Source organism: Hemitrygon akajei, chromosome 23, assembly GCF_048418815.1.
Source record: "Hemitrygon akajei chromosome 23, sHemAka1.3, whole genome shotgun sequence".
NCBI lineage: Eukaryota > Metazoa > Chordata > Chondrichthyes > Myliobatiformes > Dasyatidae > Hemitrygon > Hemitrygon akajei.
In genome coordinates this window covers 52,153,245-52,167,611 of record NC_133146.1, presented here as the reverse complement: position 1 = coordinate 52,167,611, position 14,367 = coordinate 52,153,245, and the positions used below count along the sequence as shown (strand labels likewise).

The following is a 14,367-nucleotide window of genomic DNA, read 5'->3' as shown; positions in this document are numbered from 1 at the left end:
AAACTAATACCTGTATTCAGAGTATCACACAACACATGTTCCTCATCTGCCTCGGGAATCTTGAAGGAAATTATATTTTGTTTATATAATACATATGTTTTTATGGTTTGTGAACTCATAGTACTGTACTTAAGATAACAAGGCTGGTTAAGGTTTAAAGCATTGCAACCATAAAGCCAATAAAAGTCATAATTTCCATAAAAATATAAAATTCTCAGTATGCCTTCATGATTAGAACTATTTATACCATTCAATGCATAAACAAACCATCTTTTACTTTTATAGAATAATAAACTACCATTAGAACAATAAAATGTTACAAATAGCAATCTTTATTTAACTATATCGAAACAGTAATTATATTTTATAGCTCGGGCAAGTATAGAGTAGCTAGACCATTAGATCATTGCTATATTAGATCATGATTAATATGTGTGGAATTTGCTTGATTTAAACTCAGCTTATCTACATTGTCTTTGTGTGGCTTATAAAGCACATAATGCCATTTATCAATGATAAAGCTAATAAATTCTACTTTACTTAATTTTCCCCAAAGTTCTTAACTATTACGCTGCATAGTGAAACAAAAAATGGTTAAACATTTAGTGCCTGGTGATTCAGTGTGTGGATAGAATCCTGCAGTAGGTCCAGCTGCTGACTGCATACACACATCTGTCTTTCTGTCAATGGCACACGAAAGCTTCGACTGGCTGCCAGAGGAAACGGGTTTTGTCGGTTTCGTGAACACCTACTAAGACTGACCCGCACTGCTGACTGGTGATGGATGGGCACTGCCATCAGACGGAAATGTTACAAAGCTAATGGAAAGTGGGGAGTGGGAGGCTTTAGTTTTCCTCCCACAACAGCTGCACAGTAGCACAGAAGCAGTTTTGATTCTGGGTCGCCAATTCGCAAATTCCTGTTCTGCTTTTATCTATCAACATGGTCATTAGTACCAAGTGAAGTCTAGACTGAAGATTAAAAGGAAATATTTTCCTCAGTCCAGTGGATATGCAGAACAGAATTTTATCGAAAACAGATAACACTGAACCAAGTTCCTCAAAAAGAAACTTGGTAAATATCCAGCTATGAACAGGAATTGGAGATTAAAGAAACATTGAAAATCAGATAATCAGCTGTATTGTGTGCACTGGTTTCGGGATTGCCTGGAGGTTGCTGGATATTGGGTACCGAGAGGGTACTGTCTGTGGGACAAGACCTGACCTAATTTGAAAGGTTTTAATCATCGGTCTGAACCACTGCTCAGCAAACTTCAGGAATCAGGGAGCAATTATTCAAGACCTTTTGTTAGGCGTAACAGAAATATAGCCTGTACAGACACTGAAATACTTCTGTAATGGGCAAGGAAAGTCGAATAGTACAGCCCGCTACAAAATGACTCATACGTCGTTGAACAGATCTTGGACAAAAATGCACTGGACTGAAAGAGTAGATAGACAGTATAAAGAGGTGAAGTAGAGAGGTGGGACAAAGGCTGTGAGTAATATGTGGAACTGGGTGAGGTGTAGATGACTGGAAAATGGAAACAGATGTGGGAAGGATAGAGAGAGTAACAATGGCAGCAGGTGATAGGTGAATCCAAAAAAACACTGGAGATATGAAATTTGTTAACAAAGTAAGGTGAAGAGGAACTAGATAAGGGAAGCATGGGGTGATGATTTTCACACTTCAACTTAGATTTCAACTGTCCATTTCCCCCTACAGACGATGCCTCAATTTCTCTAGCAGCTTTTTATTTTGTGTTGAGTTTAAGGTCTGGACTCCACTGAGCACGGTTCGGTTCTTCCATGTGTAAGCACAGAAAATCCTGGAATAATTTGGAACACTCTATATTGCTGAACCACTGCTCCAAAATTACAAATTTCATGATGTATGTCAGTACTAATAAATCTGGCCTCAGAATTCTGGCCTCTCCACTTCGGAAAACAAGTTACAGTCATTGAGTCAAAGAATACTGCAGCTCAGAAACAGGCCTTTTGGCCCATCTAGTCCACACTGAAGTATTAATGTTTCTATTCCCGTCGACCTGCACCTGGACAATAGACCCCATACTCATTCCATCCATGTACTGTACCTATCCAAACTTTTCTTAAATGTTGAAAATGAACCCACATTCGATTTCAATTGTTGGCAGCTTGTTCCACACTCTCACCATCCCGAGTGAATAAGTTCTCCCTCATATTCCCCTTAAATATTTCACCTTTCACCCTTAATCCATGACCTCTAGTTCTAGTCTCACTCAACCTCAATGGAAAAAGCCCGCTAACATTTATCCTATCTATACCGTTCCTAATTTTGTACACTGCTATCAGATCTTCCTTCTTTCTTCTATGTTCTAGGGAATAAAGTCTGAACCAATTCAATTTCTCCCTATAATTCAAGTAAGTTCTGGCAATGCCCTCATGAATTTTCTCTGGATTCCTTCAATATTATTGAGATCTTTCTAGTAGGTAGGTGACCAGAACATCACACAGCACTCCAAATGAGACCTCACCAGTATCTTATACAACTTCAACATAACATCCCATCTCCTGTACTCAGAATTTTAATTTATGAAGACCAATATGCCAATAGCTCTAACTTATGACCCCATCTACAAAGTACATGTGATGCCACTTTCGAAGAATAATTGATCTATATTCCTAGATCCCTTTATTCCACCATGCTCCTCGGTGCCCTGTTGCTCACTGCTTAAGTCCTACCTTGGTTTGTCTTCCCAAAGTGCAACAACTCATTTGTTTGCATTAATTTCCATCTGCCATTTATCAGCCCATTTTTCCAGCTGGTCCAGATCTGACTGCCAGCGTTGATAGTCTTCTTCACTGTCCACTATGCCCCCAATCTTGGTTTCATCTGCAAACTTGCTGATCCGGTTTACTACATTATCAGCTACTGGCTATATCTAAAGAGTCTCAGTCTATCAAAATACTTATATATCCAGTCCCTTAGAATACCTTCCATTAAATTTCCCACTACTTATGTCAAGCTCAACAGCCTATAATTTCCTGGCTTATTCTTCGAGCCTTTCCTAAACAACATATGTTATCCTCTAATTCTTCCAGTGTTTCACCTGTAGTTAAAGCCATTTTAAATACCTCTGCTAGAAATACATAGGTGCAGAAATAGCCTCTGTCATTTCTGCACTTAAGTATTTCAAAATCAAAACATAAAATACCAAATGTTGCATACTTGGAACAAGTAATCTCATGTCTTAGACATTAGATTTATAATTATTTAGATAACTTCTTTCAGATAAAAGGACTGCTCATTTTGGGCTTCAACAAGTACTAATTTTTGAAAAATCATGATGTAAAAGGCCATTAATCCTATCAAGGCCATGACAGCTCCCAAGATACCACCAGTTTTCCGGCAATCCAGTCTCAGATGCTCATCAACTGCACCATGGTCCTCCTACACACTATCTGTGGTAGGGATGATTCAGAGTAGCCAGTAAGACTATTACAGCATCGGCAACCCGGGTTCGATTCTGCTTCCGTCTGTAAGGAGTTTGTACATTATCCCCATGACCACGTGCGTTTCCTCCTGGGGCTCCAGTTTTTGCCCACACCAGAATCAGAATCACGTTTAATATCACTGGCATGTCATGAATTTGTTGTTATGTGGCCGTAGTACATTGCAATACATAATAATAAAAAACTGCAAATGGCAGAAGCATACATGTATTAAAAAGTTAAATTAAAGAAGTAGTGCAAAAAAAGAGAGCAATAAAAAAGTGGTGAGGTAGTGTTCATGGATTCAATGTCCATTCAGAAATTGGATGGCAGAGGCTAAGGAGCTATTTCAGAATCATTGAGCATGTAACTTTAGGCTCCTGTACTTCCTCCCTGATGGTAACAATGAGAAAAGGGCATGTCCTGAATGAAAGGGGTCCTTAATAATAGATGCCGCCTTTTCGGGGCATTGCTCCTTGAAGATGTCCTGGACATCTACATGTCTAGATGGCCTGGACATTGGTGAGGCTAGTGCCCATGATTTTGAGCAATACAAAGATGTAGAGGTTAATGGGTTAATCGGTGACATGGGTGCAATTGGCTGGTGGAGGTTCATTGGGCCAGGAGGACCTGTTACCGTGCTGCTTCTGTAAATAAAAAGTTACCACAGATTATCATCCACAAGTAAAATGATGGCACAGCTCGCAGAATTGTAGAGTGGCATAAAAAGAACTCTGGATGGTGCATCGTTTTGGTCACTAGCAGTCATGGGCTGATACAATGAACCAGTGTTGTAATTGCATTGCCTGGAATCAAGGGCAGATGTAAAGGAAATCAAAGCCCCCCCGGGGAAGACAATGTGTTTCCAGAAAGCATGTGCAGACTCCATTCAGACTGGAGGTCGGGGCTGAAGGTGGGTCTCGGGAGCTGTGAAGCAGCACCACGACGACCCACACACCACTGTCCCACTCTCACATTACCCGAGTTAAATTAACTTCGGATTCACTTTCCCTTCTGGTGGGTTTGCAGGAAACACGTCCCTACCTGTCTCATTTCCTTGTAATTGTGATGTTTGAAATCAAGCTCATCTGTTGTAGTGACTTCATTCCGCCTGTGGTAGTAATTATTAGGATCTGAAAGTAAAGGAAATACAAGTTCATGGTTCTGTTTAGTTAAGCTTATACACACTCTCAAGAACTACAGGCATAAAATGGGTGCAATTAGACCGATTTCCAGGAAATTGATTGTAGCCATTCACAGGGCTTCGGATGGTTGCTTAAAGTCAGTGTCAGATCCTAATATATGCAAATGCTAGACTTTATAACTGTTTAAGAACAGCATTGGTGATGCACTTTCTGGTGGTCAAATACTGTAATTCCGATTCCCATTTCCATTCTGACATGTCCTCTTGTGCCGCGATGAGGCCACACTCAGGGTGGAAAAGCAACCCCAATTTTCCGTCCGGGTAGCCTCCAATCTGATAGCATGGGTACTGATTACTCCTTCTAGTTTTTGTTTCTGTTCACCTCCTCTCTTCTTCTATTCCCCACTCAAGTATTTTACCTCTTCTCACCTGCCTATCACCTCCTCCTGAGTACTCTCCTTCTTCCCATTTTCCTGTGGTCCACTCTCCTCTCCTGTCAGATTCCTTCCTCTCCAGCCCTTTTCTTTTCCCACCCACTTGGCTATATCTATCACCTTCTACCTGACCTCCTTCCCCATCTCCCATATTTTCATTCTGGCATCTGCCCCCTTCCTTCTCAGTTCATTGGAAGGGTCTTGGGCTGAAATGTCAACTGTTTATTCATAGATGCTGCCTGACTTGCTGAGTTCCTCTAGCGTTTTGTGTGGGTTACTCTGCATTTCCAGCATCTGCAGAATCTCTTGTGTTTATGATGTAACAATTTATTCAAATTCTGTAACTGGATTGAAAACAAAAGCTAAGGTCCTTTATATTTAAAAGTATCTTCTCCGGACTCCATCCAGCTCAAAAGCCCCTACAACTACCCCTGCTCCTCTTCGACCCATCGCCAGCTCTGGGCATCACTTTATGCTTTTGCAACCCCAGGCAGGTGCTCAGTACTACTTTAAATTGAGGTACAAACTCATGGATACACAATAGTTAAAGTTCAAACGTTCAAAGTAAATGTTGCTATCAGAGAACATGCATGACACCACATAGAACGACGAGATTCATTTGCCTGAGGGCATACTCAGTGAATCTATAGAACAGTAAATATAAACAGGATCAATGAAAGATGAAGTAGAGCATAGAAGACAACCAATTGTGTAAATGCAAATATAAATAAATCGGAATAAATATTGAGAGCATGAAATAACAAGATAAAGAGTCCTTAAAATGATATGGCTGCAACATCTCAATAGATAAGAGCCTGACGGTTGAAGGATAGTAACTGTTCTTGAACCTGGTGGTGTGAGTCCTGGGGCACCTGTACCTTCTACCTGATGGCAACAGTGAGAAAAGAACATGGCCTGGATAGTGAAAATCTTTTGATGATAGATGCTGCTTTCCTACGACAGCATTTGATGTAGATTTGCTCAATGGAGGGTTTTGCCAATGAAAAATGCAAAAGTCAGAAATGCAAACCAAGAAAAGGTCCCGTTTCTGGCTGCAAAGGCCTAATGATTGCGCTTATACCACCTCGAGTTAATGGAAATACATTTCAAGTCAGGTCAGAGGAGCTGAGAAAAGGGTGAGGAGATAGAAAGTCTCAAGGAGGGTGTGATGTGAGTAATGGTGTTAGAACTGCCAAAATGTAAACACATTACACAGAGTTAGGACTTGCTGGGAAACATCAGTGAACAGCCATAACCGTCATGAAACTCAACAACTGAATGACGGCAGGGACTGGCAGGGATCCACGGGCAATTGCCCAACTGCACTCCAAAGATGGATGCTACATAAAGCCTCGCAAGATTTCTCCAGAAATGGCACTGGACTTTGTGCACGTTAAATGTCTGGGAGAGTTTCAAAGTAGACCAATAAGAATTTTATGTAAACAAAATGTAAACTTTTTACTTTCTAATGAATTGTGTATGCTTTAATTTTTTTTTAAAAATTAACATGATTAGGATTTTTTAAATAGTTAAGCACGTTGTACCAGACTGGATTTTTTAATCTCCTTTTGAATCTTCACAGTGCTAACTTGCTGCAATTCCAGTGGCCCATTAAAATGAATGGGGAGTATCGGATACCAATAGAAAGATCTGGAGCTACTTTTTTGATTCCATTAAGTTAGCTTAAATATGTTGTCATGTGAATGTGTGTTTATTTTTACCCTGCATTTTTTCTAAAAGTTTTATCTTAAGTCCCGAGTAATTGTACTGAGTAAGGTCTGCTCCGTTCAGTGATGTCTTGGCTCATATCATTGACCTGAGACAAGGTTCCCTGAACAGGACTGTTAGAAAAAGAGAGAGAGATACCACTTCTACCTCTTCCAATGATTCTGAGTGAGGCACAGGGAGATCTGTATTTACTGACAATTACTTTTATTGTTCAAACTAACAAATACGTGAATTCATACACTAAATACCTTGTGCGCACACCTACTAAGTATCCCTGACTCCTCTGGATAGTCAAAGAATAGCAAAGGTATTACCCGAGCAGAGGAATTTATGCTGGCCAGGTGTTCCTTGTTCCTCGTGGTCCCGATTCACTCTCCACGTGCTTCACACAGGGTTCTTCTCGCTTGTATCTGCGATGGTTATTCTTCAAAGTTACTGCCACCGGCACATACAAAGCATCCACTTTTATATCAATTTCTTATCAATTCAAATGTCGCATTCCCGTGTCATTGGCCGCAGGTCATGTGTCTGTCCTTTAACACCTGGTCATTGGCTCTGGTCCAAGCCCGCATCCATCTATTGTCCTCTTCCCATCAAGGGACAGTTGCTGACTCATGGCTCTTTGTTCTCAGTCAGCAATGAGCTTGAATCGCCTCAGGCATTCACAATCCTGCATATTATAGCCAACCAAAGAACACCTCACAAATAACTCATTTGGAAATGACCTCCAGTCCAGCAGATTACCTGAAGAGTCTTTGTGCCTTCTTTAAAACACTAATCAAGTCCAGCATGACAAGCTCACAAAATGGAGAATCGAGTGTCTTCACAAAATGGGAGCCTCCATCCCCCAAGCACATGTCAAGAACAAAGACTGCTTCCACTGTCCTTGATTCATTTGAAGATTGTCATTCTTTCTGGCCAACAGAACCATACCTAGGGCCATGCTTGAAGACATGTGGTCTCACGGAGGTGGCCAAGAATTCGGGTGGCTGAAGATCTGCCCCAATAATGTATCTTGAAACTTGATATTGTAGCTATTACTTCAACTACATGACGGAAAAATGCGCATTGAATGGCGTAAAATGTGACCATAATGATTTTAGGTCCATTTTACACTGATAATTTAACTAGGCTCATCCCAGTGTCATCATGGTTGGCATGCCTAACCCAAGTTGATATTAGACCTGCACTGTCATCATTCCCATTGCATCACTCCTAGAGAGAAATCAGTTCACTTCGTCCTGAGAGCCCCTGGCATTGTTTGCAAGACCAGACACTGAGAAAAGTTCCATAATTATTTTCCATTATTTGGGCCCCACCTCCAAGAGGACCACAGCCTTGTCCTGGTTTGGAGGCTTGTGTGCCTCAAAGATCCAGACAGCTACGTTGACTGGAAGCAGGGCTTTGGATCTTGGTAGGATCACCCATGCCAAACAGATCAAAGGGTAGAGGACAGACAAAGAGTGGTCTACCAGTCCTTCAGGTTTGGGTAATCATCTCAGGGCTAAGAACCCTATCTGGTCAAACAAAATTGTTATGGAAACAGCACAGAAGAACCCTTCTGCATCTGAGTGAGATGGAATTCCTGGGTCTCTACCGAAGACTTGAATCAGTGACAGTAGTGAAATCTGAGAGGAAGCCACTAACATGATGAGGGAAGCCATGAACACCACCAGAGATGGAGAACCTTCACTGCTGCTCTAAATGCCAGCAGCGTAACTGGTAGTAAAAAAAAATTGGGTCCCAACCACTCCTCATAGATATCAGCTCCAGGGCTCCCCAGGACTGATGCTTTTACCAGCCCAATTCAGATCTCCAGAATTCAACTGGGCTTCTGATCACTGGCCCACTGCTCCCTGCTCCAAGCACCGAATCTGCCCCCGATCGCAGGCAATGCAAAGACAACACTGATTCATTGTATCAGCCATGACCACAAGTGAACAAAATGATGCACCATTCAACAACCATCCAATGTTTCTTTTATGCCGTTCTGTAATTCTGTGACCTGTGCCTTTGTTTTACTTGTAGCTGGTAATCTGTGGTAATTTTTTACTTACAGAAGCAGCACAAGAACAGGCTCTTCTGGCCCAATGAACTTCCACCACCCAAGTGACAATTTACCTACTAACCATTACGTCTTTCGAAAGTGGGAGGTCACCGGAGCACCCGGAGGTAACACATACAGTCATGGGGAGAACGCACAATCTCCTTACAGACTTGGCGGAATTGCATCTGGGTCACTAGCACTGTACTGGCATAATGCTAACTGCTAAACTACCATACAGCCTGTATGCTGTCAGCTGTTTCTGGCTGTAGTTTAAATTCCCACTTTTCCCGTTCTGTCCTTGGTACTTTTTCCAATTAATTTTCTTTCTATTTAAAATCTCTTCTTCGATTCTAATATTACAAACCTAAATCCTACCATTCTTCCCTACAAACCTTTCCTTGAATCTTTCCAATCAGTTCTTTCTTCTACTCGAACACAAACAAGTCTTTATGAGATTCTGTTACTGTGAATATGTTTTTATAGCTTTTCTTATTCTGTTTCACTGCAGCAGCTGATATAATCAACCACATAGTTCCCAACTAAACTCCTCCTTCACTATCTAGTGAAGTGAGGTATTCTTGCTAAACTCCTCTCTAATTTATCAGATTGTTATCAAAGCATCCCCCTGCAATAGCACCCATAAACTGCTGGAGGAACTCAGAGGGTCTCGGCCTGAAACATCTCCTCTTTATTCCTCAACATACAGTCATATGCAGAAGTCTTAGGCACATATACAGCGTACAGGTAGAGTGCCTGAGGCTTTGGCACAGTACTGTATCTGTCAACATGGAGCGATGAGCACGGTTGTAATCTGGCAGGAGCAAAAGGCGTTGGAAATGGCAGGGATGGTGCGTTGCACGAGGGGTGGGGACAGGTGGCTGAGAAGAAGAGCTGGGTGGCAGGGCGCGGTGCGGGTGCAGACACACCCAGTACTGAGGCACTCGGCAAGGTCAATTGTTTCCAAACAATTGGTTTATTGATCCATCCTCTCTCCCTTCCCCTTTTCCCAACCATGATTCCCCTTCTCCTTGCCCCCTTCCCACTCTCAGTCCACAATGGAGACCCATATCAGAATCAGATTTATCATCATTCATAAATGTCATGAAATTTGTTTCTTCTTTGTGGCATTACTACAGTACAGTACTGTGCAAAGGTCTTAGGCATTCTAGCTCTATATATACTGTATGTGGCTTTACACAGTACTGTAGATGTTGCCTTACCTGCTGAGTTTCTCCAGCGATTTGTGTGTTGCTCTGGATTCCCAGCATCTGTAAAATCTCTTGTGTTTGAGCATCCCCCTCAAATGGTTTTCCTCTAAATTAAACTTTTACCTCTTGATGTCATGCTGTTGATTCCATCATTGTTTTAAGGACCTACTGCCTATTGGTTGCATTCCTCATGGACTGTGAGCTTCCATATGACCAGGCTGACTGTCTCTTCCCCATCAGATTCCTTGTTTGTCATGAAATCTTAATGAAGAGCTGATGTCTTCTTGTTAAACACTGAGAAACCTGAAACACTATCTTTGCCCCCTGTCTACCCTCTTTACTAACTGGCTGGTGAGAAATGCTTTGGGCAAAAAAAAACTAAGGGTTAATACAAATAAGATTCTGAGGCTTAAGTTTGGGTATGAAATTTCAGAGGCTAGGATTCAAAGCAAGGACACAAGTGGTTGGACAAAAGAAGTGGGAGAGGGCAGGATTGGAATTCTCAATAGATTGAAGGGATAACGATGTTATAGCATTGGGGAGGATGTACTCATGAAGGCATTTGAACAGGGAGATTAGGATTTCAAAGAAAATCATGGAATAGGCTTCAAGCTGAGATAATCATGGATAATCATTTCGAGCTGCAAATCAGCTGAGGTGGGGTAGAGATGGAAGCTCATGATCTGTAAAATAGGAAGGACATGGGGATCTGAAACACAGTGCAGATTCAAATAGAACGGTGTAAGAAGTGGCAGAGATGCTTGTGGTTAGAAGTGAAATCTAAAGCTTCAGCATTCTCAGTGTTTAAATGGAGAGAAGAAATAAAGGGAAGACAGAAGCTCAGACCTCACAATTGTAAAGACAGCATAACAGTCAGTTTTCACCAATTTATTGCTAGAAATCTTTGGAGAATTCACAAGCAATGTTCAACATGGAAACCCAGCAGTTGCTGCAAAGAACTTTCAATGTAAAACTTAGCGATCAGCCTACCAGCACGAATTAGGTAATTACGAACTGTTCTCAATTTCAAAAATATCCTAGAAATATTTTGTTTTATTGCATGAGATGTTTGCAAGATTCTAATAGTTTACAAAGTGTTGGTTACTTCCTTGAATTACCTTCTCACTAAAAAAACTAATTTTATATCATGTGTTTTTGCTCCTCAAATAAATACCAAAATTAATAAATTTGGTAAAAATGATTTTTCTACTTAAAGATTACATCATACTTTCAATCCTTTCCCCCTGTAGAATTAACATTCTATTTTGTAAAACATTTTTAATGGCAGTTGAACACTCAAGACATGAGAAACTCCGCAGTTGCTAGAAGTCCAAAGTGACGCACACACAAAATGTTGGAGGAACTCAGCAGGTCAGGCATCATCTGTGAAAATGAATGAGACTCTTCTTCAGGACTGAGAAGTTTATGGGAAAATGCCAGAATATAAAGGAGGTGGGAGGGAAAGGAGGACAGCTAGAAAGTGATAGGCAAAGCCAGGTGGGTAGGAAAGGTAAAGGGCTAGAGAGGATAGGAGGGGAGAGTGGACTACAGGAGACAGGGAAGGAGGAGGGGACCCAGGGGAGGTGATAGGCAGGTAAGAGGCCAGAGTGGGGAACAGAAGGGGGGAGGCGAGGAGATTTTTTTTAACTGGAAGGTGAAATGGATATTCATGCCATCAGTTTGGAGACTAACCCAATGGAATACAAAGTTTTTCTCCTCATTTGGAGATAAATATCTAAAGAAGAAAAACATAATTTTATATCTAACTTTGTGAGGTACTTTGAAGTGGGCCAGTAATGTAAGGTCATTTGCAGCATTAAACCATGAACTATGATCATATTCACCCACTTCTTGTATTTGCTTTATGCTAATTTTAGAGGCAAACATTCATATTGCAAAACACTCTGAGCTCCCAAAAGCCAACATGTACTGGAATAGTAATAGAAAATGGATCTAAATACAATTTATTTGGGCTTTTTGTAGTCAATATGACCTTCTTTCGGTGTTGAGAGCGAAGGATGTGCAACTTGCTGGGAAACTCTTCTTTGCACAGTAGTTTGACATTTCAGAGAAATTTGGATAGGTACATGTATGGGAGAGATGGGGAGGGTTATGGTCCAGGTACAGATTGATGGGACTAGTCAAAGTAATAGTTTGGCGTGATGTAGAACAGGAGATCCCAGCCTTTTTCATGCCATGGAACAATACCATTAAGCAAGGGGTCCAGGGATCCCAGGTTGGGAACCCCTGGTCTAGAAGACTGTCCAAAGGGCCTGATGTTTCTATGACTCTATGATTCATGAGACAATTTGTTTTGCCACCTTGCCTAGGTTGAATTCTGGGATATCGGAGTCAATGAGCTCACTCCTGGCATGATGCTGACTAACTCTAACACCTATATCCAGTGGTGTGATCATGGAAGCATGACAAGCTGTGTCTGTAACTCCATGCAGGCATGAGAAATTTCTTCCTATGTTTTCTCAGTCAGTCTCAGCAAATGCAACAAGTTTGCTCAAAGGTTGACAGTGACAATGAAACAGAAATATTGATAGTCTGAAGTCCAACATGAAAAAGAAAGCTTCAGTAACTGTAATAGAGGGTCCAGAAGAACCTGCCATGTCTGTCAGTAGCAAAATTTCACACAATACTTCAGGACTCTCTTCCGAGTGGTCTTTTCACATATCTGTGACCCTTATATTAAGAAGGTTAAGTGAAGATAAAACTAGTTTATACCAAATCAAATTTGTCGACTGTCATTTTCCACCAGCCTCTGCCTAGTACTGTAAACGCTAATGTGTTTCATAGCAACTATGAAACAAAAACAAAACACAGTAGAAATGCTCAACAGTTCAGGAAGTATCTATGGAGACAGAAAAAAAAAAGAGTTGGTGTTTCAGATCAATGTCTGGGGAAGTTTATATAACAGATGTAGTTTATTCTGCAGAGAATGGGCATGGGTGGGATAAGAAAGGGAAAGTTTGTAAGAGGGTAGAGATTAAAATAAGTTACAGATTGATGTTGATTGCAAGATGGGGAAAAGCCTAGTTAATGGCAGCCAATCCATCTGGAAGGGTAAATAGAACAGGGAAGAGAAAAAACAAAGTAACAGTACTTGGAGCTATGATGTTGTGGCCATTACAAAATCTTGGATGGCTCAGGGGGGCAGGAATGGTTACTTTGAGTGCCAGGGTTTAGATTTTTCAGAAAGGACAGGGAGGGAGGCAAAAGAGGTGGGGGCGTAGCACTATATATCAGAGATAGTACTGCTGCAGTGGCACGGCTGCAGAAAAGGAGGAAGTCATGGAGTGATTGTCTACGGACTCTCTGTGGGTGGAAGTTAAGAAAAGGAAGGGGTCAATAACTCTACTGGGTGTTTTTTTATAGATGACCCAGTAGTAACAGGGACATCAAGGAGCAGGTAGGGAGACAAGTTCTGGAAATCTGTATAATAAAAGAGTTGTCATGGCGGGAGATTTTAATTTCCCAAATATCGATTGGCATGTCCCTAGAGCGAGGGGTTTAGATGGGGTGGAGTTTGTTAGATGTGTTCAAGAAGGTTTCCTGACACAATATGTAGATAAGCCTACAAGAGGAGAGGCTGTACTTGATCTGGTTTTGGGAAATGAACCTGGTCAGGTGTCAGATCTCTCAGTGGGAAAGCATTTTGGAGGTAGTGATCACAATTCTATCTCCTTTACCATAGAATTAGAGAAGGATAGGAACAGATAAGTTAGGAAAGCGTTTAATTGGAGTAAGGCATAATATGAGGCTATCAGGCAGGAACTTGGAAGCATAAATTGGGAACAGATTTTCTCAGGGAAAAGTACAGAAGAAATCTGGCAGCTGTTCAGGGGATATTTGTGTAGTGTCCTGGTAGACTACAGTAAACTGTGGTGTACAAAGGCTGTTGCAAATCTAGTCAAGAAAAAAATCAGAGCTTATGAAAGGTTCAAAAAACTAGTTAATGATAGAGATCTAGAAGATTATAAGGCGAGCAGGAAGGAACTCAGGAAAGAAATTAGGAGAGCCAGATGGGGCCATAAGAAGGCCTTGGCAGACAGGATTAGGGAAAACCCCATGGCATTCTACAAATATGTGAAAAGCAAGAAGACATGAGAGAATAGGACCAAGTAAGTGTGACAGTGGGAAAGTATGTATGGAACCGGAGGAGATAGCAGAGGTACTCAATGAGTACTTTACTTCAGTATTCACTTTGGAAAGGATCTTGGCGATTGCAGGGATGCCTTACAGTGGACTGAAAAGTTTGAGCATGTAGGTATTAAGAAAGAGGATATGCTGGAGCTTTTGGAAAGCATCAAGTCAGATAAGTCAC

The 14,367-nt window shown here is 41.3% G+C and overlaps 1 protein-coding gene across 2 annotated transcripts in view; it reads right to left on the bottom strand.

Annotated features, from left to right (window-relative positions):
* cpxm2 (carboxypeptidase X (M14 family), member 2) overlaps positions 1–14,367 on the bottom strand; it is a 185,581-nt gene that overhangs the window by 65,836 nt on the left and 105,378 nt on the right. For both annotated transcript variants that reach the window (XM_073027631.1, XM_073027633.1), the window contains exon 7: positions 4,518–4,606. In XM_073027631.1, the coding sequence (XP_072883732.1) occupies positions 4,518–4,606 (89 nt within the window). The remainder of the gene's footprint in view (positions 1–4,517; positions 4,607–14,367) is intronic.